This window comes from Thermobia domestica, chromosome 18 (assembly GCF_964235325.1).
Source record: "Thermobia domestica chromosome 18, izTheDome1.hap1.1, whole genome shotgun sequence".
NCBI lineage: Eukaryota > Metazoa > Arthropoda > Insecta > Zygentoma > Lepismatidae > Thermobia > Thermobia domestica.
This window is the reverse complement of record NC_137471.1, coordinates 173,219,253-173,235,795: the sequence shown is the minus strand read 5'-3', so window position 1 is coordinate 173,235,795 and position 16,543 is coordinate 173,219,253. Positions and strand designations below refer to the sequence as shown.

Below are 16,543 nucleotides of genomic sequence, written 5' to 3'. Positions count from 1 at the left end.
GTACCTCCTCATGTAGGAAAGCGAGGACGATGTTACATGTATAAACACAGTATGGCCAGATATTTTGCCAAAAATGCTGTAAGTGGTTTTGCCTAAGTCACGCAAAAATGATGTGTGGAGACTGGTGCAGAATTGAAACGTGAATATACCGCTATTAGGAGAAATCCTGGTTTACTTCTTTCTAGTTAATATATATTTTATTTTCAGTACCGGTATTTAAGCAATAAAATAGCCACATAATTATCGAACTTAATTTTAACAAGAAAGGTATTGCTTCAATAAAAATGCACAGTTTCGCTTAAAGCGTATCCACTGACTGGTGTTTGTATTTAATATTGTAAGTATAATACAAATTTAAATCCTAGTTCACATCTTATCAAGCAAAAATGTTCCTCGGTCCAGGAGGCAAAATGTTACCATTCATAAACATTTTTTTCACCTTACCACTATACGGTTAAGAACAATGAACGGTTAAAGTGTACTGGCAGAGCGTAAACATTAGGGACAAGGAGTATGATGATAGCGATTTGGTGTGGGTTCTAAAGTGAGGTAGTATATATTGCATGAGGGTGCTGAGTTTGGAAGCGTTTGTTGATATACGTGAGATTTACTTTTTCGATATATTACTGTAGTATGGACAAGTTATGCATTGGTATAGCTCCAGAGTGGGACTAGGTAATCGGGCAATGAAAGGTATGTGGAAAACTTTTGGTTAGAAGGTCAACAGTTTTTTTTTATATAAATTTTGAGTAATGAAAATATCCACACTGTAAATCTGTATGTTAAGTTTGACAGTAAGAAATCTTTGTATGTACTTAGGATCGTCTATGCATAAAATACAAAAAGACGGCATCAAACCGCATAAAATTTCAAGTTCGAGCTACTGCTTCGGGAAAAATATTTGAGCTATATGCTTTATCATTTCCATTGTGAACCCAGTAGTAAGGCAACGGCTAGAGTCTGCGTTTGACAGTTGGAGATGCAGTGAAATATCGTTATCATTTATTGGTAGAGAACACTCAATTAAAATAATTTACAATGTTCAAATCAGTTGGCAAAAAAAGAGTGAGAGTGACTTGGACAACGTGATCACACGCTAGAAAAGTGTGCCAAATCAGATGTTTTATATTCTGCGTTTAATGTGGTGATGTACAGTAGAATGCTGCTCAAAAGTGCAGTGAACAGAAAACTACCATTAAACTATACTACAAAAATGTACAAAGTGTTACAAACAATTTTACAGACTGTGCCGTAAATATGGCTGTTTAATATTGAGCGAAACATGTCTGAAAATATCGATAAGGAACAGTGGAATGTCGTTTCTCAACCAATTCTCTACACAGAAATAAGACCGCAAGACCATAGAGGCGGATTGTTTGTAGTATTAAAATTAATGGGGCACCAGAGCACACAATGATGTCGTACGTGAGTGTGAAACTATTTGAGCAGAGGTAAGTGTGTCCAAAAACAATCTTTGTTGGGTGTTTCTGCAGACCATATAAGAACAGTGCTCAAAGTTTACTTGAAAGATGCCACGAATCATTTCCAGATGTTGTCAGAAGGTGACCAAAGTTGCTTATTTTGGTGACTATAACTTTTGCTTAGATAGGGTTCTACAATAACGTCAGACACAAATGGCATCCCTTTGTCGACTATTCTACTCAAACACTCAATTTGGAATAGTACAATTTTCATAGCACGAGTAAAAATAACAGCTTAGATTATACCATCTCTATTCCTCCAACGGAATGCGACATCTCATATAAACTCTCCGCACGTGTGAAATTTTTGTCCTTTGTGGATTATCATTTACTTTGCAATATGTGAACCTTGAGTAAATGCCTTGCTAAGCTCTTTGCATCTGTTTGGTGACTGACTTGTGTTCAACTGCATTTCAAGGTTTGAGCGTAAACTATATTGTCTTCCACACCTCCCACGTGTGAGGTTTTGATCCTGTGTGGCTCAGCACGTATGAACGTTGAATAAATTCTATTCCAGGATTTTTGCAAGGCGAGATTTTGCTACTGTGTGGATTCACATGTGTGTAGCCAATTTCGAACGTGGAGTAAATGCCAGACCACACTCTTTAAATGTGTGATGTTTTACTCCTGAGTGCACTAACATGTATCTAGCTAAACTTCAACGTATATCAAATGACATACCACACTCAGGGCATATTAATGCATACTCTAATGCATATTAACATGTGCAGCCAGAGTTGAACTTCGATTAAACTTCTAACCAAACTCTTATCATACATGACCTTTTTTCCTGTAAGGATTAGCGTGTGTGTAACCAAACATAAACGATATTTAAATTCGCCATCACACTCGTAGATTGTGTGATATGTGTTCCTCTGAGAATTAACATGTGTGTAGCCAAACTTGAAGGTTGAATTAATCTACCACTACCACACTCTTGGCACGTGTTTGGATTAACAAGTCTGCAGCGAAACTGGAACCTCGATTAAATGCCTTAACACACTCTTGGCATGTGTAATCTTTTTCTCCATTATGAATGAAATAAATGTAGCCACACTTGAACGTAGTCTAAATCCTTCACCACACGCTTGGCACGTGTAAATATCTTCTGTGTGAATTAAATGTGTGCACCTAAACTTGAACGTTGACTAAATGCCTTTCCTCACCCTTGGAAGGTGTGATGTTCTTCTCCTGTGTGGATTAACATGTGTCTAGCCAAATGTGAACGATGAGTAAGTGCCATACCACACTCTTGGCACATGTGAGTTCTTTCTCCTGTGTGGATTAATATGTGTCTAGCCAAATATGAACGATGAACAAATACGCTACCACACTCTTGGCACGTGTGACTTCTTTATCCTGTATGGATTAACATGTGTCTAGCCAAATGTGAACGTTGAGTAAATGTCTTACCACACTCGTGGCACATGTGACTTCTTTCTCCTGTGTGAACTAACATGTGTCTACCCAAATCTGAACGAGTAAATGCCTTACCACACTCTTGGCAAGTGTGAGGTTTTTCTCCTGTGTGGATTAACATGTGTCTAGCCAAAGTTGAACGGAGATGAAATGCCGCACCACACTCTTGGCAAGTGTGATGTTTTTCTCCTGTGTGGATTAACATGTGTCTAGCCAAATGTGAACGATGCTTAAATGCTTTGCCACACTCTTGGCACGTGTGAGGCTTTTCTCCTGTGTGGACTAACATGTGTCTAGCCAAAGTTGAACGGAGATGAAATGCCACACCACACTCTTGGCACGTGTGAGGCTTTTCTCCTGTGTGGATTAACATGTGTGTAGCCAAAGTTGAACGGAGATGAAATGCCGCACCACACTCTTGGCAAGTGTGAGGTTTTTCTCCTGTGTGGATTAACATGTGTCTAGCCAAATGTGAACGTTGAGTAAATGCCTTACCACACTCTTGGCACGTGTGAGTTCTTTCTCCTGTGTGGATTAACATGTGTCTAGCCAAATGTGAACGTTGAGTAAATGCCTTACCACACTCTTGGCACGTGTGAGGCTTTTCTCCTGTGTGAATTAACATGTGTCTAGCTAAATCTGAACGACGAGTAAATGCCTCACCACACTCTTGGCACGTGTGTAGTTTTCCTCCTGTATGAATCACCATGTGCGTAGCCAAACTTGAACATACTCTAAATTCCTTTCCACATACTCCACATATGTGAGATTTTTCACCTGAATGCACAAACTCACCACTTGACATAATTGATCGTTGATTAGAGCGTTTATCACTATTATGGTACGTACGACGCTTTTCACTTTCCTGCGTTACCATATTTGTTGTCAAACGTGATCGATGAAATCCTTTGCCAAACTGCGTCGAAGTATCAGATTCCTCATAAGAATGAGAAATGTCTTTATTCAATGAAGTAAACGTATTCCCTTCTCCGTGGAAAGCAAAGATGGTATCGTGCCTGTAACAAATTCAACAAACAATGAAATGTAAATGGAGATAATGATTAATTAGCAAGAAAACATGTAATCATTCGCTATATTACATGATAAAGTTACGCTATATTACATGTTTTATTACATTAAATATTGTAGAAATATGAAATGTAGTACCATATCACTATTGTCTCAAAATAAGTTGCTGTAGTTTGTTTCACTATATCAAATTAAACTATCATTTATATCGTGGCGGACATAAGTCTATGACCAGGTATTGTGGGCTGCCTTGACACAAATGCACAGCATGAGAATTAAATCTGTCTTATCTGTAGTTTCGTGCGGAGTTAAAACAAACTTGCGATCCAAAGGTTTAAGAACAACTCAACGTATTAATAGGAACTGTACGGAAGATCATTCACTTATATCATCATAAGAGGAACACGAAAGGCGTTTTGAAACCAATTAAAAAATTACATACAACTTTCCAAACTGAGGCAGAGAAACTTAAAGTAACAAGACTAAGGACGAATCATTTACAGCGTTGTGATCGTGGTTCAGTGGTGTAGGGGCTTGACCAGTAATCTCGAGGATCTTCGATCGAATACACGTCAAGCATTTTCTTTTTTATTTTTTTTTATTTTAGGAACTTTGATGGAACACACGCTTCATTACATTCAAATATTTGAATACTCGTTTGTTTCAGCACTTGAAATATCAAGTTTTCAGGAGTAATACTAATAATAATAACAATTATCTCGAAGAATATTTAAAAATTAAAAGCTTATTATCGCTCAGGTCGTACCATTAGAAGCACTAACGTGATATTAGGCAAAAAAAAAATCTGTTTTGTGTAATGTTGCCTATGAAATGACGAATTTCTCATCTCGATTCTAAAACAAACAAAACAAAATCGGGATGAGACATTTCAATTCGAGACGGGACAAGGTTAACTCACACTATAGTCATGCTTTGGAGATGAGAATCGAGACGAGACCAAAACTATCGTAAACATTTCTCAAACTTATCTCGATTCTAGAAATAGTGTATGCCACTCTTTAAGCTACAATTGCTCTGTAGACTGAATCTTATACATCATTTTGTTAGTTTGTATTTCAAAGCTCACTGAATTATGGTCTATGTATATATTTTTGTAGCAAACTTTTTTAATTACATCTGCAAGCTTCACAAGTTAGTTTATTACAAGCTTTAGTTTTCAATTATATTCAGTTCTTTTTTTACAGTTTTTTTCCTGAAAACGTACAGTAGAATATATTCTACACGAAATATTAGCGGAAATCTTTCGTTTAAATTTGAGTAGCTGTAGAGGTGTCTCATGATGGTACGGAACCCCTTTCCCGAAACCACTTCGACATCTTCTGTAGCTTAGCCAGCATAACCATTACTTAAAAACAACAGTAATTACGGCTCTTGTGAGTTCAGAATCCCTACTTTCTACACGAAAATTACCTCGAAACTTTCCGTTAAACATATAACTTTCCTTTATAATATTTAGGTCGTTGTAGGGAAACTTTCCGTCTAACATGTAGCTAGTTGTAGGAACGTATCGAGAGGGTACGTGCTGTTGCTCCTGACACTTCTCTCCAATCCCGACTATTTTTGTAACTTATGGCTTATGCTAATGCTTATTATACAGGCTTTAATACAATGTGTCCTCATACGGAATTTGTTACCTATACTATTATTATTATTATTACTATTACTGTATATTTGAGACCTCAATATTACGTCCCCCTGCCGTAGCATAGCTGGGATAAATGCAATAAACAAGTGACAAATCTTTGGAAAAAGACGAAAATCAATGTGAAGGTTACGATTATGTTTACAAGAATCTAACAACTACCAAAAAACACGATTTCAACCACATGGCGACCGTTTTTCGGATTAAATTATAGCAATCTTCCTACAACTGCTTTTACAATACCATTAGTAATACAGATAACGTGTTGAGTTTTGAATCTGATTAGCCTAGTGTCGACAGTCAATATCCATCAGATCCTCGGCGAACACAATTAATTAAAAATAAAGCAGACTGATAGATAAAAACAAGAGCTGAGTAATGTAGATTTTTCATGTAAGTTAAGTAAATATGTTTTGACCTTGAGAGCAACAGAGAGATTAACGTAGCTCATAAAAATTTTTCTTGTTGATTTTTAATTCTATGTAGATGTGAGTGGATAGCAAACAGCTGATTGAGTATACACACATACATACATGTTTTACACTATGCACCTTCATGTGCATTTATGAATAAGAGTAAATGTTTTAATACTAATACACAATAGCACACTGAGCAAGGCTATTTGATAATATGTAAAAAGAAAACAGTATCACGTGACAGATTCAACACAATAACTGTGCAAACAGAGAACATATAGAGAATGTTTCGGATAGCAGGAATTAGGACGTACAGGAAAAGAGGAAGCAGAAAAATTGAACTAGTCTGAAGAAAAAAGAGAAAAGCAATAGCGAACAAAGATCAAGGGGGAGTAATATATAAAGTAGGATGCGAGGAGTGTAACAAAATTTACATAGGAGAAACAAAAAAAAAATGCAAAAAAAGGATTAAACAGCACCAGGATGATGTAAGATTGAAAATGGACAACAATGCGATATACAAGCATCAGAAAGAAACAAACCACAGGATAGGGTGGGAAAGAGCAGAGGTTATAAAAGTAGAGAAAAGGACTTTGGTGAGAAAATGGAAGGAAGCCAGAGAGATTATGAAACCAGGAGGCAAGGTGATGAACTGGAATGCAGGATTCTCGATAAATAAGGAGTGAGAGAAGATTCTGCTTAAAGAAGAAGGAATAAAAAGGAAGAAGAAAGAAAGGGAAACAAAATAACAAGGAAAATAAGGATAATTAGAGGACAGGACGCATCCAGCGGAAAAAAGTAAACCTTTCATTGGATACGTGTACAGCTAAAAGGTGAAAGTGAAAGCCAGACAAGTGTTACTTTTTAAAGAAGGGGCGGAACCTAATAAAAATTGATCTCCGGACAGTATATATAAGTGATGACCAACTCCCAGCAGCCAAAAGGAGTGGAAGTCTGATGAAGACACAGTTATTGTGTAGAAACTATCACGTGATACTGTTTTTCAAATATTATCACATGGCCTTGCTGAGTGTGTTATTGTGTATTAGTACAAAATGGAATCAAGGCCTGATAGAATAGTAATAGAAAATATTTTATATATGGTACTAGTTTATATCTGTGTTAATTTTATATTGAAGCACTTCGCAAAGTGAATCCTGAGTTGTGAAAAGAAGAATTGGTTGCTAATGGTCGTAATATCAAAATTCTTAGACTCTCATGTTTTAAGTGCATGTTTATTATTTTTATATTAAACTCAGACATTTATATTTTTGTACTTTGAATTAGTTGCTCGTAATTCATACCAATTTGGAGGCTAGTGTTTTAGAACAATTTCAAGCAATGTTGACAGAGGAATTAGAGAAACAATTAGAAACCATTGCTCAAAAATGGTAATGAATATTGGATGTCTAGGACAAAAAATAGATGAATCAGTAGGTGAACTCTAACAGTCTGTAACAGAAACGATTTGGGAGCGTAGGAAAAAGCAAATTGAATACCAAAGCAGACAGTTTACGTAATAATATCAAAGTAGCCAATAATTCCTTAACTGAAGTACGCTCTGAATTAGTTAACGCGGCCAATCATGTTGATTCAGTAACTGCTGAGTTTAAAAAAATTGTAGCGGAATGAAAGAAAGGTCTCACTGTGTTCTATGAATGCATGAGAACGGCACAGGTTGTGTGTAGGCAAACCAACAAAATAAAACAGTGCAAGGCTGAAAAGAAACCGTAAATAGACCTACTTTTGAATTCGAGCCGGTCCACGTTGGGAAAGATATGTACCAAATAAACCCGAAAGTGGATTACAGTGAGGAAAAGGAAATTTGCTGTGTAGAGATAGCGAAAAAGAAGAATCGTTACGCGCACCTGTAGACAATTGTTTCTAATATAATTGTTTTGCCGGCAAGGGATACCGATGTTTCACACATGATAACCGGTAGCGTTGAGGTTACGCGTATCCGCCCTCTCGAAAAAGCCAGGGAAGACTTGAGAGTTCAATTGATGATTTTGTGTGATAACGAAGTTACAGTGTTGTCGGTTTTGTTTCGCAGGCAAATGGTTTTGCGCGACTTAACAAATTCAAATTTGTCTCTGTAACAGTGTATGTCTAACGTAAGTTGCATTATAGTGCTGGAAATCTTTTCCGACTTTATCAGCTTTGAGTATTGTAGAAGGAAACGACTTCAAATTCACAATAGACCCGCCAAGCGAATTGTGTTTTACGTAGTGAAGGTCTCGTATATAATACATCGGTCGGAAATGTTTACCGTAAAGAAGCGTAAAAGTAACACTTCCAATAAAGCACACGCACTCGAAAGTATATTTCCGTTATAGAACCGAAATGTAACAGCAAGGTTAAGAAGAATAATAAGATGGTCAATGATACCCAGTTGAGTTTTCGTAATACATTATTAACGTAAACTCGATTTCGAGGAGCATAATCAGTAAATTAAAATGAGCAGACGTGATCATATCAGTACATCAGATGCAACACTTATTAATTTTCAGTTGCCGAAATGTTTGAATTTTCAAGCTAGTACTCCACTATTGCGAAATTGTAAAGAGCAAAATTTAAGTGTAGTGCTACTCAAAATGTAGACAAGTTGATTGCTCATGATGAAAACAATGTTCGTCGACCTCCACATACAGCGTATTCTCAGCACGCACAACCACACATTAGGCGTGCAGAACGAAATAAGTTGAGAATAAAAGGAAAGAGCCTTGGTAAGCGTAATTCGGAACGCACTAAACTCGGTCAAAGACGAACTACATGCAAATTAAAGTCGAGCTGTAGGCGAGGTTATTTCGAGTCAAGCATGCGGAAAAAGTATACATCGATTCCGAAGAGCACTAAAAAGCTTAAGCGAAAACACGTACGAACATTGTATAGTAAACTACATGGCAAAATATAGTATTAGTAAGCGCAAACCTAAAAAGAAATTTATGACAGGTATCGCAATGCAGCGTAAATCCAAACGTCGTAAAGGAAGGCGTGTCATTACGTGGAAGTTTAGTAAATACGCTGTAGAAAGGAGAAAAGTTCCGAAATTAAACAAACTAACTGGAAAAGTACATGTAACCGTGCTAAATTACAGCTTACAAGCGTAACCGGCACAGATGGAAAATTAAAATCTTAGCACAAAAAAAGCGTGAACTTCACCCGAACTCGGGCTAAACCCCGGAAGAGATGAGAAATCAGAAATACCGAATTTGAACTTTTAAACTTTTAGATTATGAAAAAATTATTATTGTTTATGTATTTGATTATTTCCCCGAATTTCGAAGGTTTCTTTTCAGAATCAAAGTGTGTGCCCACCGCCACTGACGCACCAGTCCAAGATACCATCAAAATCGCTCTACAATCAGGTACGTTTCCTTAGATGTCATGTTTTGTGGTTTCCTTACAGCTTTTGGAGATGAAAGATGAATGTGGAAAGGAGAGGAAAGACAGCATTGGAAATTTTAAACAGTAATTGATTTAGAACGCGATTTCGGACTTTGAAATTGTAATAATACCGCACCACTTTTGAAAAGTATGGCTGTCCCGTTTGCATACGGACTTTCAGTATCGAATTCTTATTAGGATGTTTAAGTTTTGTATTTTTTTTCAGGTTTTTCCAGTTTTGGGAACCATACTTCATAATAAAATTTTATTATAAAATTTTGCTTGAGTTTTTAATCATTCTCCTTTATGTTTATATTAACATTAACTGTCCCCATACAATCAAGCATTTAGAGACATGTTAGGCAATTAGAGATAAATACGAACATAATTAGAGAAGTACTAGTAATAACTACAATTAATCACAAAGTTAAAATTTTGGGTAATTAAAAAAAGGTGCTCTTCAGGTAGTGAATTTTTTCATCTGGTGTTGTGATTGTATAATGAGAAAATATGCGAAATGTGTAATGTAAGATTAAGTCGCCGTCAAAATACTGTAAGTTAAACACAATTTAGTATAATATTGAAAGTAATTGACAATAACCTTGAATTTAATAAAATTGCTCGTTGAGTTGTTCGTCGTTCGATATATATATGCAGTCTACTATGAAAAGTCAATGTGCATTCAATGTGACTAATAATAACTGAAGTTAATTGACTTCAGAGAAAGCGATATTATAAGTTAAGAAGAGTTGAAGGTTAAAATATAGTTCATCCCCTAGGGACATCCCTACTTTCGTTATAAAATTAAACTGACGAAACCAGTGCGACGCCTGGTTGGGTCCCAGCTAATATGCAGATTCGGCAATTGACTAAAATTTCCAAATTTTGTTCTAACTTTTAATGTTTGGCATAATTAGAGAAAAGTATAATAGTAATAAAATTGATGTTCGGATTTTAGATTTTGATATAATAATTAGTTTTGATTTGGATTTATAGAAAATAATTAGAGTTTTGATTTGGATTTAGAGAAAGTAAATTAAATGTTATTCTTTTTGATGTTTGAAAAAAAATCTTGTATTCTTGTGCCGGGAATCATAAACCGATCTAAAGAAAAAGAAAAAAGGAAGCCCGTTTACGATTCCACGGTACCCTATACCACGATAAACACCGGAAACTATGATGTATCGATAGCACGGAGTGCCTACGTCAGTTAGGCAGTATATGGTAAAATTAAGGTTTTTGTTATGAGAACATATTAAGATTGCTACGTACGAGTAGGCCCGGAACAACAATAATGTTTAATGAACAAGTTAATATTACTGTTATCTTGTGTTTCACTATTGTGACAAATGCTCTCGGATGTGACTTTATTCTCGATAAAGATAAGTGCAATTGCTAGTAAGCCACACATAAGTATTAGCTAGCGCTCTTTAAAAGGTTACATTTGTAAACCTTCCAATTTTGTAGGTACGAGCGGGCCTGAAGTAATACTAATGATTAAAAAATTGATGAATTGAAATGTGGGGCTGTACCATTAAATCTCCTCCCAGGGTGTATTTCTTGTCGTCCTCTTCATTATATTTATTTTCTTAAAATGCCTCCTCAAGGCCTGAACGTTGACAGCCCAATTGGGGTTCGGAAATTAACCCTGATTTGTCATGACTTGAATGCCGAAGGCATGCAACTAGGGTGGTATGTAAGGTCTTAGGGTAGAAGCGATTCATTCGAATCGTCAGGGACCCTGCAAGCTTCAACTGTAAGAGATTGTCAGCACCGTTAGTTTTAGGATCCAATTCATTAATCTGTATTTTTTATGAATGACTTACAACCTGTGTTCTCAACTAATTATGCACAGAATGGCGCTCCGTAGGGCCTAACCGCCGTTTAACTAATTTATCTGTATTAATATGTTCAAACGGTTATTAGTTACGTTGTATAATATAACGAAACTGACTTAACATTGACGGAAATTCGTTTCAAATTTGGCGGTCCTTACAGTGACTGCATTCCATACCATTAAAACAACCAACTCTCCCTGTAATTAGAACTGATGCTGACCCCCAACATTAACACCAAAATAAAGTTACATGTTCTATCGTAGGGGGTAGTTGAAACTTCGTGTATACAGTTCATGCTTTTACCGACGGAGGACTGTGAAACTCTCTTCATATTTTGTGCGAAGTAATGCCCGATGTGCAAAGTAACCCCTTGTCAAGGTAGCTAGTAACCACTGTAAGCGAAATGAAGTATCCACATTTAGTGTGGCAAATCATAACACGGAACTATGAAAATGTTTGGGAATGAAGGGATCCATATAATTAAGAAGTTACGTCCCTAATGTATTGTGTTACTTTGGAAGACAAATATACAAGCAAAGAATGCATTTCAGCATGTTAACTATAAAATACTTAGGAACGTACAAGAACACATTCAATACGTAAGACATGTAAGTCATCCTAAATACAGAATTTTGAGCTATCCTTGTTTACCCACATTCTGCGTAATGCCCTAATCTGCATAGCAATCTTATTTTTCCGGCCATCTAGCACATACTAGTTAGCGTTGTTTTTACAATAATTCATATATTATGTACGTTCACCAAGCCTTTAAAGTGATCCCATATTAAGAAATGCAGGTCCATACCCTAAAAGAGATTCCTGGGAATGTAAAAAGTCGACTTCCTTGAAAAAATGAGTGCAGCTATGAATTGGACTGATATATGGACCTCTACAAATAATGAACATCCATTGTTGGTTAAAATATTCTTTATCTTGTATTTTACTTATGTCTTTAGAAGCCCGCCGGAAAACTGAGGCTAGACCCATTTGGGCTAAATCCTAAATAAAATCACAAACGTCCATAGTTTATGTTCGAATATAATACATTACAAGTTTACATTTGTATAATTTTAGAATAATTACCATTCTCATTATTAGTTATTTTACATAAGTCTCTATATAAATAAAACAATATCGTCCAGCACCCATATTTTAAATATGTGAAACAATTAGTGAGAAATGTGTAACCAATAATAAAGAAATAATTATTTTATCAAGATATGAACTACATAAGAATTGTATGGATGGTATCAATCTTATTATTTTTATTTGGTATGCAGCTTGTCTATGTGTCCCATGTCATTTCCAAATTGTAGGCTACTAACTTACGTTCATGATATCTCCCATACCTAAATATTTCTCGTGAAGTATTGCTGTTAACCAACAAAATTTCCGAATCCATGTAACCGTATTATCAATCTGAGCCAATTAGTTAATGAAAAATTGAACATTACCTTTCTGGCCGAACTGAATTTAAACTTTTAGTTGTTATTTGTTGGGAGTCATCAGAATACGACGCGTAATGCTCCTGAACCACAATTTTTCTTAGCGTTTCTATATTACTTTCAAATACAGGATCTTCTTCTAGTGCTAATTCTGGTTTCACCCTATCAACGTTTAATTTCACATCCAAAGAGCACATAGCTGTATCCTTGTCCACTGATACCTCTCCTTCCGTTGTAGATAATATTAACTCTTTGTTGTCATTCATTAGTTCGTATGTCCACCCTTTCCCTTCGAGCGGATCATCATGACATAAGTCATAAGCAATTTCTTCTTTGCACATCAATTCCAACTTAACAGACGCCTTACCAGCCATTGTGAATTGAAATATAATAAGAATTTAACACTGTTCTTATACTCCCCTTCTATTTTACGTTGCCAGTGTTAATGAAATCATTTACAAGTACGTTCTCAAAAGCAACTTTATATTTCCAATCTTCTTCTTCCTCCTCTTATTCTTCTTCATCAGCCATAATTGATCTCTCGGCAATTGATTGTTTGAAGTAAGAATTAAAAAAGTTTTGCATAGTATCATTATCACTGTACTGAACAAGAATATCGGCAATTTAGAAAGGTAATTAAACGTGTAAAATGTAAAGATTAGAATAGTTGAAAAATGATAAAAAAGTAACAATATGTGTACAAAGTCATAAAACAGATAGAAAGAAGTAAGTATGATAAAGCGAAAATACGTGAAAAAAGAAGTATCGCAATCGGGAAAAAGTCAAATTTCAGGTTCAGGTTCAGGTTCAAAGTATTTTCCTTCTTCTCTTCGGATGTTTGGTTCGTGAAAAGAAGAAAAAAAGAGAAAGTAAGTACTGCTCCTTTTTCATTTAAAGTTTTCCATTTTCTTTTTCCACCAAAATTCAAGAAGTTCTTTGTTTTTTTTTTTATTTTTCTTTCTCACTTAGTTCCCTTGCATTTACATTAAAGCCTAGCCTCAAAGCAAATTTAACCAAATTTCCTTCCTTTTTCATTTCATCGATCCATTTCCATTTTTCCCTGATTTTTAGCGTTTCTTCACATTATAACAATAATTATTCTAATGTTTCATCTTCTTTAAAACATAATTGACATTTTTCGTTCACTGTTTTAAATTTTTTCAATCTTACCCCTGTTTCAAGGCTCCCTGACCTGGCTTTGAAAAGTAAAATGCTTCGCAAATCATTGTTCATATAACTTATTTTCTCATAACGCCTTTTATATGTGTATATTCCTTTCAAACTGCTCTTCTTGACACCTTCTTCATACCACTTTTCCTGCGCTTTCTCTTTAATTGCTTCTTCTGTGATTTTTTGGAGAGAAGTATGGTACAATAGGAAAAGGTCAGAATTAGGAGAGAATTTAGAACAGACAAAGGCGGCTGAAGGCCAATTTCAACAGAACAAGAGGTAGAGAAAAGTGAGGAGTGTAAAATGACTGGGAAAAAGTGTAGAAAAAAGAAGGGAATGTATGAACGTGTAAAGGAAAGAAAAAGTGTGTAAGTTTAGTAAATATGTCTAGAAAACCCCACACAACTCTCGTCATCACCGGACACACAAAGCACGATGCACTCGCCATAACGGCCACTCCACTCGATATTTCAAGGATACTCTCCCGGCAATTATAGACTGTACTTGCAATCAAATATACGATCAGGTTTTAATATGATACAGAATAATTGCTTATTAAAAAAATAGTTCTTCTTCTTCTTCTTCGCAAATATAAAGCCCGACCTGACAAAGACCATTGGAAATTTATAATGTGTTTAAAGCCACTGTTGTATACTTGTTGAAGGCATGAGCTACCACTGACTTTATATTATTATTATTATTATTATTATTAATAATAATAATAATAATAATAATAATAATAATAATAATAATAATAATAATAATATGCGTAACAATGAATGAAAAGTGGTTGATGTGTTTTCTTTGCACTTTTGTTTTGATATCGTTATTGTTTTCCACCTAAAATTAAATTGCACTAGTTATTTTTTTCGTTTATTGTATTTGGAAAATTTCAACTTTTACCAATGTCAACTCATTCAAGAGTAGTGATAGGCAGTGGGAATATTTCCGGTGGAAAGGAAAATAAAAAAACGGGAATATTCCCGTTTTGTTTTCTTGCATATCAATTTCCGGTAAGGAATTTATTTCCATTTCTTTATTTTATTTTCCAAATTATAAGAAAAGTATGACAAATAACTTTATTTTCATTTATTATGATATACTTCTAGGATTTAAACAATTTGGAGGTTAAAAAAATTAAAATTCGTTGACTGTATTTTATATAACTAGTCATATGATTTTTTCTAACAAGGGACATGCTTCGGTTAGAACGCGATGATCGGCACAAAAATTGGTATACATATACAGGACTAAGTAGTGAACACTGTATGATAAGTCATTCCCGTGTAAAACTCGTTTCCCGCCGACAACGCAACCTATCCTTCGAAACACTAGCAGTTAAATTACTCTTTATAGGTGCTGAGTGATGGATCAGTCTGGCGGGTCAGTGCGTCGTAGTAAGCTCGAAGTAGTAGTGGTCGACGTATATTGAGCCGAGTCAGCAAAAATTTTAGTGACGTCATAGGTCAAAGGTCAATGACCTTGGCCCGGGGTCAATGACCTAGGGGTAACTAGGACCACACCCTCTAAATTTTGGCAGGGGTACCATAGCCCACCCCCTAAATTTTGGCAGGGGTACATAGGACCACCCCCCTTAAATTTTGGAAATTGCCAAATCTAAAAATTTGGTATGGTAGCCTAGGACCATAGTATGTATCTCTATCAGTATTGAGGGTCTATGTCGTTCCCTTTCATGGGTAAAAAATTGCCAAAAATTCAAATTTCGAGGGTTTTTGACCTAATTTATCCCCTTTGATGAGGTGTTATTACAATATATGGTTATATGGGCGTATACAGGGGTCCATTACCTTTCACAAGACATGGATATATTAATGCACCCCTTGAAAAATTTGGGAGGGGTACCTTGGCCCACCCCTTAAATTTTGGAAATTGCCCAATTTAAATATTTGGTATTATAGTATAGGACCCTAATATGTATTATGATAAATTTGGATGGTCCACCTCATTCCCTTTTAGGGGTACCAAATTGCCAAAATATAAACGTAAGCAATACGTAGTACCACGTGTTTGGTTTTGACCTAAGTTATCCCCTTGGATGAGGTCCTATTACCTTATATGTTTATATGAGCGTATACAGGAGTCTATTACCTTTCATAAGACATGGGTATATTGGTGCACCCCTTTAAAAATTTGGGAGGGGTACCTTGGCCCACCCCTTCAATTTTAGAAATTGCCCAATTTAAACATTTGGTATAATAGTATAGAACCCTAGTATGTATCACTATAAATTTGGGTGGTCCACCTCGTTCCCTTTTATGGGTAAAAAATTACCAAATTTTAGTACAACCACGTGTTTGGTCTCTTGACCTAATTTATCGCCTTTGATGAGGCGTTATTATCCTATATGGTTATATGGGCGTATATAGGGGTTCATTACCTTTAATAAAACATGGGTATATTAATGCACCCCTTGAAAAATTTGGGAGGGGTACCTTGGCCCACCCCTTAAATCTTGGAAATTGCCCAATTTAAACATTTGGTGTTATAGTATAGGACCCTAATATATATTACTATAACCTCGTTCCCTTTTAGGGGTACAAAATTGCCAAAATATAAACGTAAGCAATACGTTGTACCACGTGTTTCGTTTTTACCTAATTTATTCCATTGGATGAGGTCCTATTACCTTATATCGTTATATGGTCACGTATGGGGATTCATTTCCTATCATAAG

General features: G+C 35.7%; 1 protein-coding gene across 1 annotated transcript; it reads right to left on the bottom strand.

The window, feature by feature from the left end:
• Positions 1 to 292: 292 nt before the first annotated feature.
• LOC145676169 (uncharacterized) lies at positions 293 to 13,495 on the bottom strand. Its single transcript, XM_081747074.1, has 2 exons — positions 12,688 to 13,495; positions 293 to 3,916 (listed from the first exon to the last, which is right to left on the bottom strand). Exons 1-2 carry the CDS (start codon positions 13,050 to 13,052, stop codon positions 2,836 to 2,838), a joined length of 1,446 nt encoding a protein of 481 aa, XP_081603200.1. The 5' UTR covers positions 13,053 to 13,495; the 3' UTR covers positions 293 to 2,835.
• Positions 13,496 to 16,543: the final 3,048 nt, after the last annotated feature.